This window comes from Haematobia irritans, chromosome 4 (genome assembly GCF_050003625.1).
Source record: "Haematobia irritans isolate KBUSLIRL chromosome 4, ASM5000362v1, whole genome shotgun sequence".
Taxonomy (NCBI): Eukaryota; Metazoa; Arthropoda; class Insecta; order Diptera; family Muscidae; genus Haematobia; species Haematobia irritans.
The window spans coordinates 168,031,405-168,045,513 of NC_134400.1; the positions used below are offsets into that span (position 1 = coordinate 168,031,405).

Below are 14,109 nucleotides of genomic sequence, written 5' to 3' on the forward strand. Positions count from 1 at the left end.
CTTCTATTCCAAATTGTTGAACTGAGCTAATATCGTCATTTTTGGGGCAAAAATCGGAAAATCGGCATTTGCTATTTTTTGAGTAAAAAATCGTCAAAATGCCGATAAATCGTCAAAATTGGCAGCCCTGCACCCCATACATATATCAGAAAAACAGTCACACACCTTCAAAACTCTCATCCACCACTGAAACCATAATCGTGTATTAAGGTCAGAGAATGAAAGAGAGAGAGATAGTGATTTGTGTGGTTTTTGTTTCTTTTTTTTTGTTTCTGTATTTTTCAGATTATGGAAGGGGACCAGTCCACCCAAGAGTATATGATAGGCGGACTAATGTTCGTAGACTAATTGTTGGATGTAAGTGATTTATACGAAACCAAATGTCCACCATGTACGCAGTTCGCGGCCATTCATTCAAGGATACTCTGCGATGACCCCCCCGCATAACACACGAATGCTTTTCGAAGCAATCACATAAGGCACTCGTCATTGCACTTGCATCCAGGCCATATGATCACAATATTAAAAAAATGAAACTGGTTCTGGGTATTTGATAGATCACGCTTCAATGATTGTCATTGGTTGTGGGCAATGGTGATGACATTAGTAGTGAAGGACATGACAACCAATATATAAAGTTCAGAGATGATTTATGGCCCTGGGGTCGATTTATATAAAACCAGATAAAAAAAAATAAAAAAAAAAAAAACAAAACAAAATCTGCTATAAGGCCATGTACACAACTGGAATTTTTAACGTTCTTTAGCAATTTTCATTACAGATTTCTGACGCTCAAATGTTTACTCAAATCTAAAGCTAACGCATAAGAAACCAATAGTTAGTTTTTTTAGTAATAAAAATCAGCTTAAAGGCGAGTATTAAGTTTGTGATTAGTAGCTAAAATCAAAAATAAATCTTTAAAAGTGGAATAAATCTATAACGTTTTTGGCAAATTTTATTATAACCTGATGGGGAATGATCCAAAGTAACAATTGAGAAAGTTTATATTTTTAAAAGTAGTTATTAAAAAAAGTACCCATGAAAAAAATAGCTACTATTTTAGGGCAATAAAGTGAACTGAGTATCTTCCCCCATTTTCATGCAGATCCGCTAATGCTACGTTAACTAACGAACTTTTAATCGGTACTATGGATACATCTGCCAAATTTTTATATATTCCATATGTCAGTTAGGAACTTAACTGCTGAAGACTTTTCAGTTAAAGTTAACCGGAGGGAAGATATTTTCAATTTCTCTTAACTGGCAGTTAAAGCCTTACGGAGCTACTTGTAAATGGCCATTAAACTAAAAAAAACTAAACTAGAAAAAAAATTGCATATGTTAATTATTTTTTTTTTTTTGTTTTTCTTTGTAAACTAAACAGCATTTCAATACGCCCATAAACGATAGAGGGTGATACGGTCAAAATTTGGTCAATATAAACTTGACGTATTTCTTTCAATTTTGCATTTAAAAAACCTGAACACCCCTCATTTTGAAGGTGTGTGTGTGTGTAGAATGTTGCTCCTATTTTGATTTTGGAATTCACTCTTCAGTTGTCAAAATACCGTCCAAGCAAGAAGAGCAGCGTATCAAAATTTTGCTCGCGCATCGTGAAAATCCGAGCTACTCGCACGCAAAGCTGGCAAAATCACTAAAAGTTGTCAAATCAACCGTTACAAATGTAATTAAAGTGTTTGGGGAACGTTTGTCGACAGCCAGGAAGTCTGGATCGGGGGAAATCGAAAACCGGAAGCCGCTGAGACGACAAAGAGAGTTGCCGGTAGTTTCAAGCGAAACCCTAACCTCTCTCTCCGAGATGCCGCAAATAAGCTGGGTGTATCGTCTACAACCGTGCATCGAGCCAAAAAACGAGCCGGACTATCGACTTACAAGAAGGTAGTGACTCCAAATCGCGATGATAAACAAAATACGACGGCCAAAGCGCGATCCCGGAGGCTGTACACGACGATGCTGACGAAGTTTGACTGCGTGGTAATGGACGACGAAACCTACGTCAAAGCCGACTACAAGCAGCTTCCGGGACAGGAGTTTTATACGGCAAAAGGAAGGGGAAAGGTAGCAGATATTTTCAAGCACATAAAACTGTCAAAGTTCGCAAAGAAATATCTGGTTCGGCAAGCCATCTGTACATGTGGCTTGAAAAGCAGCATTTTCATAGCTTCCGGGACTGTCAACCAAGAAATTTACGTGAAAGAGTGTTTGAATAAATGTCTGCTGCCTTTCCTGAAGAAACACGGTTGTTCCGTACTGTTTTGGCCGGATTTGGCATCTTGCCATTACGGTAAAAAGGCCATGGAGTGGTACGCCGCCAACAACGTGCAGGTGGTTCCCAAGGACAAGAACCCTCCCAACACGCCAGAGCTCCGCCCAATTGAGAAATACTGGGCTATTGCCAAGCGGAACCTTAAGAAGACCAAAAAACTGCTAAGGACGAGCAGCAGTTCAAGGCAAACTGGCTTTCTGCGGCGAAGAAGGTGGACAAGGTGGCTGTACAAAATCTGATGGCAGGTGTCAAGCGTGAGGCCCGGCAATTCGGATTTGGAAAAGCGAAAGCCTAACTGAATATTTTTCCTGAATTTTATACTAATTGAACTTGAAAAAGAAATTTAATTTGGTTTTTTAAATAAACGATTTCACCGATTTACACGCGTTTTCCCTTGACCAAATTTTGAGCGTATCACCCTTTACTCAATTTTTATCTGTATGAACATTTGAGATTTGTAATTGGATTTTAGTGCTAAAAATCAATATTTCTTACCTAGAGTGAACATAATAAAAGATTTATACTAACTGTCATTGGTGAAATTAAACTTTCTTGGTTTTGTTGCGTTTTACACAAGACATAATACAAATGCCACGAAAATGAATCTACTAATTGATGATTTTTGATGTTTGTGTGTTTCTCATCCATTTCTCAATAGCGCAAGAGGATACTGGCGAACAATCTTCAATGTATGGAACATTACTGATATTCCTGTCGGTGGCTTTGTTGATTGTGATCTTTCTATTTAGTCTATTTGTTTGCATGAAAGTGAGTATTTATGTGGCCAATATGTAATGCAACAAAGTAAAACGCCATATATATATTTTTTGTTTCATGTTTGTACCCTAAACCACACTATGTGGTCAGGGTATATATATATTTGAAATATGCCTAGTAGAAATATTAATTTTATACCCCATAAAATTTATACCGATCAACTCAGAATCAGCTCCTCAGCCGATCTAGTCCTTGATTTCCATCCAATCGTCTGTCTATGTATTCGTTGTTCATAAGCTCCGGTTGCTATTACAAAACGTTTTAGATGAATTTTGGATTGATTTTTTGTTTATCATTTATTGTTCGCAAGATCTGCATGCAATTATTAAAGGATTTTTATGATTTTTGATATATAGACGAACGCTATTGATGTTTTGTGTATCGCTTTATTTCAACAAATGGCGTTATATTGTGCGATAGTCTTCAAATTTGACACAAAGTAGTATCCCTACGGGAAAAGTATCAACCCGAGGGCCGGTATAGGGTTAGTCCCTGGTGTGTATGGACCAGTCACAGTTCTGGTCCAAGCGTATGGAATGGACCGGTCACTTTAACATGGGCTTATCATTGGCTGGGAAAATTTACACATTAGGACACGACTTGGACTCATCCCAAAGGACACGCCCTGGAACAACTTAACAGGTTGGCTGATAAGTCCCCGGTCTGACACATAGATGGCGTCGCTAGTATTAAATGCATATTATTTTTATATAGTACCAACATTCAAATGATTCGTGTCAAAATTTGACGTCTGTAAGTCAATTAGTTTGTGAGATAGAGCGTCTTTTGTGAAGCAACTTTTGTTATTGTGAAAATAATGGAAAAAAGGAATTTCGTGTTTTGATAAAATACTGTTTTCTGAAGGGAAAAAATACGGTGGAAGAATTTCACCACGACCCAGAATATATATACTTTATGGGGTCTTAGAGCAATATTTCGATGTGTTACAAACGGAATGACAAAGTTAATATACCCCCCATCCTATGGTGGAGGGTATAAAAAGTGTTTTTCCACCAAGACAACGCACCGTGCCACAAGTCATTGAGAACGATGGCAAAAATTAATGAATTGGGCTTCGAATTGCTTCCCCACCTACCGTATTCCCCAGATGTGGCCCCCAGCGACTTTTTCTTGTTCCCAGACCTCAAAAAGATGCTCGCAGGGAAAAATTTGACTGCAATGAAGAGGTGATCGCCGAAACTAAGGCCTATTTTGAGGCAAAACCGAAGGAGTACTACCAAAATGGTATCAAAAAATTGGAAGGTCGTTATAACGTTGTAAATATCGATATTGAAGGGAACTATGTTGAATAATAAAAACGAATTTTGACAAAAAAATATGTACTTCTTTGTTAGACCGGGGACTTATCAGCCAACCTGTTAGTATGCCTACCCCATAGACAACTACTCATGAAACAGTCTTGGACAAACTTTTAGGACCCTGTTTCCATTCCTATCGCACATATGGAACAATAAACAATTCTGATAGTTGTATTGTAGTAAAAGTGTGGATTCAAAAAGATGACAATTAAAAATGTTGATAAACTGGAGCACTAGTACCAGTCCTGTAATGGGTCCATTAGTGGCAATTTGCACTAATTTCCCGTAGAGATATGTCAGCATTCTTTAAATCTGTCAAATATCATCGAAATCGGTTCAGATTTAGATAGAACATTGTTTATGGTAAAGTTAAATATCGCTTGTCTAAAATTTCGTTACATCAAATTTAACATTTTCATATATTAGCCGATCTTATTTAGACTTACATAAATATATTGCCCGATGCTCATAATATATTACCCATACTAATTTCCTCTTTTTAATAATGCACTCAATATTAGTGGCATACTACACCCAAAAGAAAATATACTTTCCTCCGGAATGACATTTTAGACAAACGAAATTCCCTTTGTTTATAAAGTATTTTCCTTATGAGCAAATAAACCCATTTGTATGACCAACGATGCACCGTTTGTCTACAACCTTGTTTATTTTCTTTAATAGAAAAATGTTTTGGGTCAAAAGAAAACTTCGGTTGTCTACTGTAGGCACTTTGTATAATAAAAATATTTTAAATATTATTTGTGGAAAAACAAGCCAAGAGAATTATATTACAATTTATGAATGATTGTAGAAAAATAATAAATTCATTCTGTTACTGACATTTCAATTAAACGGAAGTTTTATTAAAATAATCCTTATACTATAATTTCGTTCCTCAGAAAAGAAAATCCAATAATGCAAAATCAAATATAGATGCTACTATCAGGCATTTCTGTTCAGATTGAAATAAAGCTTCTGTAACACTGTGACGCAATATTAAACTTTTTTTCACCACTTTTCTTGATCTATTGAAAATTTTAACAAACAATCAAAGGAAGAAATGAAGCCTATAAAATTTGTGAACAACATACCAACACCATATGACCACTCCTTGGCAAATATTTTTGCAATTTTATTTTGTTTTTCGTTTTTATATACGAAATAACTAAATAAATGCTTAAAATGTTCAATAGTTTAAGAGCTGTAATCGAAGAACGGAAAAAATCGGTGAAAAAGGTGCCATTTTTAATTTTTTTTAGGTTTTGAGCATGAAGATGCAATTTTTCCAACTTAATATATTCAACATTCATGTTGGTCGAGTCAAGCTACAACTTTGCTGAAGACTGCAAAAAAATCACAAAATTTTTCGACCTATGGCCATGCGGGAAATAGAAGAAAATTGCAAAAAAAGTGCTCAAAATCGAATTTGCCGAATAAACTATAGAGGCTCATAAAAACCGAACGGCGACGAATCTAGCAAAATCCAGCTATGACTTTTCTTCTTTCATATACTACTATCGGCTGGGATAAGTGATTTTTGTTTGGAATTTTTGTGTTGCACTGCCAAGATAGGTGGTCAATTGTGGGGTTTGTGACAATATTTGTCCCCTTCGATCCGGAGCCTCATAAAAACCGAACGGCTGAGACGACAAAGAGAGTTGCCGGTAGTTTCAAGCGAAACCCTAACCTCTCTCTCCGAGATGCCGCAAATAAGCTGGGTGTATCGTCTACAACCGTGCATCGAGCCAAAAAACGAGCCAGACTATCGACTTACAAGAAGGTAGTGACTCCAAATCGCGATGATAAACAAAATACGACGGCCAAAGCGCGATCCCGGAGGCTGTACACGACGATGCTGACGAAGTTTGACTGCGTGGTAAGGGACGACGAAACCTACGTCAAAGCAGCTTCCGGGACAGGAGTTTTATACGGCAAAAGGAAGGGGAAAGGTAGCAGATATTTTCAAGCACATAAAACTGTCAAAGTTCGCAAAGAAATATCTGGTTTGGCAAGCCATCTGTACCAGTGGCTTGAAAAGCAGCATTTTCATAGCTTCCGGGACTGTCAACCAAGAAATTTACGTGAAAGAGTGTTTGAAAAAACGTCTGCTGCCTTTCCTGAAGGAACACGGTTGTTCCGTACTGTTTTGGCCGGATTTGGCGGGATTTGTTTTTGCACTCACTAAATATTTAGATCTACGGAATTTTAAGAGGATCGATTAATAAACACGCCAATTATGGCTAGATCGGTGATAACTATATATGACAGCTATATATATAAATCTGAACAGATATAGCTGCCAAAATCCATAGCGATTGCCGGAAATAAGATACTATGCCAAATTTGAGGACAATCGGACCTAAACTGCAAGCTGTATTTTGCACACAAAAATACATCAATAGACGGACATCGCTAAATCGACTCAGAATTTAATTCTAAGATGATCGGTATAATAAACGATGCTCCTTCTTGGCGTTACATGCAAATGCACGAACTTATTATACCCTGTACCACAGTAGTGGTGAAGGGTGTAATGGATGTAATTTAATTTTAATGAAATAAAGCTATTAATTGTTCAAAATTTCAATAAAAACTTTCAATTTCGATTCAAAAAATATTTAACTTTTTTATTTTTATTTTCTTTAGCTAATTTTTTATGGCAAACAAGCTGTTTTTGGTGAAACAATCCTGACATCGCTACACTCAAAAGAATTGAACCCTCAATATCACTAAAGCCCATTTAACTTTAGTTTAGTTCGTGGAATTATTATGTTTGGAGAAAATTCCTTTACTCTAATAATTTTTTGAGTACGTTAGTTAAATGAACTTCGTATGGCACTAAAGATATTTTTGCAATTTTGAACTCCAATTTTTTCCTTTAAACTTCAAAATTTCCTTTAATAAGTGAAAAAAAGTGAATTATGTCTAATACATTTTCTGGAATTTGTCAAAAAAGATTTACTTATTTTTGTGATATTGGCGTGATGTTAGTGTTTCTAATACTGTTAAAATTTTCTACAAATAATAACATTTTTTTAAAATGACCAAAATTGTTCTTCCTGGTGGGTTCACTGTTTTTTCAGTGTAGGTGGAGGGTACATAAGATTCGGCCCGGCCGAACTTACTGCTGTATATACTTGTTTTTCCTACAGATCACGTTAAAATTTCTTTAATTATAATTTTAATATGCCCATTCTCTTCTTGCATTTCTCAATAGGTGGCACATGAATACGAGAGAGCAGTTATCTTTCGACTAGGACGTTTAATGCCAGGCAGAGCCAAAGGACCGGGTAAATATTAAGCAAAGCAACTTTTTTTCTTTTCTGCAAAACCACATAAAATAACTTTGCTTTGAATTCCATGCAACAAAACAAGCAAACAAAGACAAAACAACAAACAAAAATATTTTCTGTATTATATTATCTAGTAATAGTCATAATAATATATCTATGCTATTATTATTATTAAATACGTTTTCCCAAACAATTTCTTCCGACAAACTAACCAATCTACACCACCCTCCCAAACCCCCCCACCCCACACACACAAATAACATGACGAAATAAAACGAACATGTACTACGATTGAATACACGAATATAAACGAAACGAACATGAACTTAAACCCGAATGCAACAATGACGACGACAAATAAACATACCGACATGAAATAATGTGGACATTGACGACATGGCAATGACGAAAACTCTAACGATGATGACGAATTTTAGGTATATTCTTCATTCTGCCGTTCATTGATTCATATGCTCGTGTGGACCTACGTACACGTACTTATGATGTACCACCACAAGAGGTAAACTTTGTCTGTGGCTGTGTACATATCTGGGTGTGTGCGTTTCTGTGTGAGCTTGCTGTTCTCATTTTGGTTTGGTTGTGTGTGTGTTTTTTTTTTGGTTTAGCCCAGTGCTGCCACTAGTGAAAAATTGAGTGAAGTAGATTTTGGAAAAAAGTGGAGTAGATTGAATAAAATTAAAGTAGCATTCATTTTTGAAAACAAAGCAATAGAATTCATTTTATTATACCCTCCACAATAGGATGGGGGTATATTAACTTTGTTATTCCGTTTGTAACACATCGAAATATTAGAAATATTATAGAAATTTGGTATATGGTCTCTAACAACTATGCAAAAATTGGTCCACATCGGTTAATAATTTTATATAGCCCCCATATAAACCGATCCCCAGATTTGATCTCCGGAGCCCCTTGGAAGAGCAAAATTCATCTGATTCGGTTGAAATTTGGTACGTGGTGTTAATATATTGTATCCAACAACCATGCAGGAATTGGTTCATATCAGTCCATAATTATATATAGCTCCCTTATAAACCGATCCCCAGATTTGACCTCCGGTGCCTTATGGAGATGCAAAATTCATCCGATTCGGTTGAAATTTGTTACGTGGTGGTAGTATATGATATTTAACAGCCATGCCAAAAGTGGTCCATATCAGTTCATAATCATATGTAGCCCCCATATAAACCGATCCCGAGATTTGGTTTTGGAGCCTCTTGGAGGAGCAAATTTCATCCGAGTCAGTTGAAATTTGGTACATTGTGCTATTATATGGCCGTTAACAACCATGTCTAACTAGGTCAATATAGGTCTATAGTTATATATAGCCCTCAGATAAATCGATCCCCAATCACACAAAATTGGTCCATATCAAGTTCATAATTGTATATAGCCCTCATACTTACCGATTCATCTTGCACATCACATATCCACACGTTATTTACTCATAATTTCACAGTTCACGCATTGACACTTGTACAAAGCAAAAATAAAGGGTTGCCATTCCAGCGATGAAAAATAGGGTTTGCATATGTTCAATGATTAAAACCGCTATGTTCATCGTATATGAGGAAAAATTTTAAAATTTGAAGCAGAACAAAAAGTGAAGCAGATTTTTGGAAGAAGGAGTGACGAAGTAAATTTTGTGAAAATGAAGCAAAATACTTCGATTGAAGTAGTAGCGGAAGCACTGGTTTAGCCTGTTTTGTGTTTCTCTTTGTTTGCCTATGCTATCTGTCATCATTATCACATGCACACACACTCATGCATATAATATATATTACGGCCAGGGCTGCCAATTTTGCCGATTTATCGGGGTTTTGACGATTTTTTACTCAAAAACAAGTAAGTAAAGTCTAAAGTCGGGCGGGGCCGACTATATCATACCCTTCACCACTATGTAGACCAAAAATTTGTGTTACCATTTCGACTCCTTCAAATTTGTTGGGAGTTATTATGAAGGCTTTTATTAGAAATATTTATATAATTTATATACAATATGGAGACAATTTTTTGTATTTGTATAAAACCTCTAGAATTAAAATTTAAATCGGCTAACACTCTGGGATAAAACACAATGTTAGTTACAAAATATGGCAAATATAAAGCTAGAGCAATTTTAATGCAATTGTACGAAATAATATTTACGAATTATCGAGATAATGGAAAATTTAAGTAATATTTAAATTTTTGCTACAGTGGCGCTTTTACAAGGATAGTGGTTAAATCTCGGCATTATGTGTGGTCAATTGTGGGTTGTGATATATTATTTGGCCTAGTTTATTTAAAACTCGACCGTTTTGTGGAAAGTGTGGTATTACAGTTGAAATTGGGTCTAAAATATGAAACATTCTACTCAACTCTGGCGTATATATACAAAATTTGAAGCAAATCAGGCTTCAACTCTGGCTTTTGTGCAAATCGGATGAAATATATATATTGGAGCTATATCTAAATTTGAACCGAGTTCAAACAAATTTGGCACAGTCCACCATACTATTAAACGTACTCCTTTTGCAAAATTTGAAGCAAATCAGGGTTAAATTCTGGCTTTTGAGGCCATATAAGTGCAAATCGGACGAAAGGTATATATGGGAGATATATCTAAATCTGAACCGATTTCAGCCAAATTTGGCACAGTTAATCATATTATTAAACGTACACTTTGTGCAAAATTTGAAGCAATTCTGGGCAAAAGAGAGTGATAACCCAACAAATAAATTGTTGAGGAATTTTAATGCAAATAAAAAGAGTAAAAGAGCGATTTTTGGTGACCGAAATAACGATGAGTTGGAAGTCATAGCAAGCAAGAAGTGGGTACACATTTCGTCTTTTAAGCCTACTGTTACTAAAGATGACATTGTAAATTATGTTGAAAAATACGCGAAAGTAAGCAGACATGATATTGAATGTTATAGTTTAGTTAAAAGAGATGTTGATGTACATAGTCTTTATAAGATATCATTTAAGCTAGGTATATCAGCTAGGTTTTATAATGAACTTTTCAAGCCTTCGTTATGGCCCTCTAATGTTCGTGTACGTCCATTTGATTTTTTAAAGAAACAACAAATGGAAAACAGAATCACTTAAATTCTGTTGGCGTTTGTAATGATCGATGTAAATTTCGTGACATTACTGTTTACTACCAAAACATGGGTGGTATGCGTTCGAAGGTATTGGATGTTTATAATGAGTCATTAAAATCTATGTATGATGTAATTGTGCTAGTTGAGACGTGGCTTAATGAAGATTTTAAGAGTGAAGAAATATTCAATCAGGAATTATATTCAATATATCGTCGAGATAGAGATTTTGTGAATTGTAATTGTTCAAGGGGAGGTGGAATATTAGTTGCTGTTAAACGACATTTATCTTCTTCTCTTTGCATTTTGCCTAATACGGACACGTTAATTGAACAATTGTGTGTATCTGTTGTAGGTATTGATTGTTTGTTGTATATTGTAGTATCTTATATTCCACCTAATAGTTCTGACCATGTATACAATATTCATGTTCAGAATGTACTTGATTTGGCATCAGAACTTAATGAAGGTAAATTTTTAATTTTGGGGGATTTTAACCTCAATAAAGTTATTTGGACTGTAGATTGCTATTCTGAAGCTACTATTGCTTCCAATATCAATAAGGTACATGAGATTAATTTAATTGATGGATTTTATTCATTGAATTTGATTCAAATTAACCATATTCGTAATGAATTAGCTAGAATCTTAGATTTGGTATTTATGGATAAGGATTTAAAATTTCATATCAGTGAGTGTTTATACCCATTTTGTAGAGCTGATATGCATCATAAAGCTCTAGAGATATCTGTTGGATTTTATGTTTTTCCTGAATATAAAAATGTTAATATAGGGTTTGATTTTAAAAATTGTAATTATGAATTAATTAATAATTTACTAGTTTCAGTTAATTGGGATCTTATTTTTAATGATTGTAATTTGAGTGAATGCTACGATAAATTTTTGGATGAGATTAAATCAATTTGTACTAGAAATGTTCCTTTGTTAAAGCCTAAATTGCACAAATTGCCGTGGTATACGAAAGGATTAAAAAATTTAAAGAATAAAAGAAATAAATTTTTTAAACTTTTTAAAAAAACGGGTAATGATCAGCATAAATCAATGTACGAAAGATATGTTCGAGAATTCAATTTCTTAAACAAGTTTTTGTATAAGCAATATATTTCCAACTTTGAATTGAATATAAAAACTGATCCCAAAGCTTTTTGGAGTTTCATAAATTCCAAGAAAAAATGTCTTGATTATCCTACTAGAATGTATCTTGGTAATCGGTCGTCAAACTCGATATCTGAATCAGTCAATTTATTTGCTGATTTTTTCAAGGAAAATTTTATTTCCGATACGAACTGTAATTCTTCGTTTATGTTACCTGACCACAATTCAACGATTAATTTTGGGTGCTTAAGTCTTTCTAAGGATGACATATGCTATGGTTTGTCTAAGCTGAAGAATACTCATAGGATAGATAGTGACGGTCTCAGTGCTTTCTTCTTAAAGAAATGTTCTGAATCTTTAATCACCCCTTTGCTATATCTTTTTAATAGATCTCTTAGTAGTGGCTTATTTTTAGATAAGTGGAAGGTTACGTCAATCACTCCCGTATATAAGAGTGGGTCGAAGGATAATATAATGAATTACCGTGCTATTTCTAAGTTGTGTAATGTGTCAAAGATTTTTGAGCATATCATCTTTGAGAAAGTTTATTTTGAAGTGAAAAATATTATATCCCCTTACCAACATGGGTTCGTGCGTGGTCGTTCTACTGTGACAAATTTGTCCTGTTTTTCCCAGTACTGCATTTCCAATTTTGAATTGGGTTATTCTATTGATGTCATTTATACTGACTTCTCAAAGGCTTTTGATAAAGTTTTACACAGAATTTTAATTAGTAAACTTTCTATGTTAGGATTTCACTCAATTTTTTTGGATTGGATATCTTCTTACTTGAATAATAGATTATGTTCTGTTAGTATTGATTCGTATAAGTCATATGTTTATAAAGCGATGTCTGGTATACCACAAGGAAGTATTTTGGGTCCTTTATTATTCATTTTGTTTATTAATGATATATCGGATTATGTTAAATGGGCAAATTTATTGTTATATGCTGATGATATGAAAGTTTATCTGCGTGTAAATTCAATCTGTGATTGTATTAAATTGCAAGAAGATTTGCGAAATATTTTCCGCTGGTGTGTTTTGAATTGTCTTGAGATCAATGTGTCTAAATGTTTTAATATTACATTTAGTAAGTGTCAAAGTCCAGTGTGTTTCGATTATTATTTGGACTCTAAGGCGCTGAGAAAGGTAGATGAGATTAGAGACCTTGGTGTTGTATTTGACTGCAAATTTACTTTTGCTTCACATCTAGATTTTATTATTCCAAAGGCTTATGCATTGTTAGCTTTTGTCAAAAGAAATTGTAAAGAATTCTCTGATCCGTATACCGTTAAACTTGTTTATATGTCTATCGTGAGATCCAAACTTGAATATGCTAGCTTCATTTGGAATCCTTTTTATGAGAAGTACATAAATAGAATAGAGCGTGTTCAAAAAAAGGCTTTGAAATTCATGTTGCGGTCAATAAATTTTAGTGCTCCTGAACCTTCGTACATTGATAGATGCAGATTGATATCTCTAAAAACTCTTGAGAATAGAAGACTTTACTTATCTCAATTATTTATCTTTAAATTAGTTAATAACATTGTGGATTGTATTAATTTATTGGGTAATTTAAACTTTAATGTTCCATCTCGTATGCTACGTCAACATAAAAGTTTTTATATAGCTATACACAGAAGTAAATATTCTATTAATGAGCCAGTGGAAAGAGCTTTGATAGAATTCAATCGAATTTCAAGTACAGATTTAGATTTTTCGATTCCATTACGTAATTTCCTAATGAAATTAGATTTAATATATTTTTAGATTTAAGTCATAGTCTGTAAGGATTTTTTATATCCATAGACCGAAATAAATAAATGAAATGAAATAAATGAAATAAAAAACTCCGGCCCTGGGCAATATAAGTCCAAATCGGACGAAAGATATATATGGAAGCTATATCTAAATCTGAACCGATTTTAACCAAATTTGGCACACATAACGACACCGTTAAACGTACCTCTCGTGCAAAATTTGAAGCAAGTCAGGGCAAACCTCTAGCTTTTGAGGCCATATAAATGCAAATCGGACGAAAGCTATATATGTGAGCTATATCTAAATCTGAACCGATTTCAATCAAATTTAGCAAGCTTTGGTAGAATGTCAATTCTACTCTCTGTGCAAAATTTCACGAAAATCGGTAATAAACTTTGGTCTCTGTTGCCATATGAGTCTAAATCGGACGAAAGATATATATGGGA

General features: G+C 34.5%; 1 protein-coding gene across 1 annotated transcript in view; it reads left to right on the forward strand.

Moving 5' to 3' along the window:
- The first annotated feature begins 218 nt into the window (after positions 1-218).
- The window catches only part of LOC142235855 (band 7 protein AGAP004871-like), a 102,907-nt gene continuing 89,016 nt past the window's right edge, over positions 219-14,109 (forward strand). The window contains exons 1-5 of the mRNA XM_075307109.1: positions 219-243; positions 286-357; positions 2,946-3,055; positions 7,604-7,676; positions 8,117-8,199. Of these exons, the coding sequence (XP_075163224.1) occupies positions 219-243; positions 286-357; positions 2,946-3,055; positions 7,604-7,676; positions 8,117-8,199 (363 nt within the window). The remainder of the gene's footprint in view (positions 244-285; positions 358-2,945; positions 3,056-7,603; positions 7,677-8,116; positions 8,200-14,109) is intronic.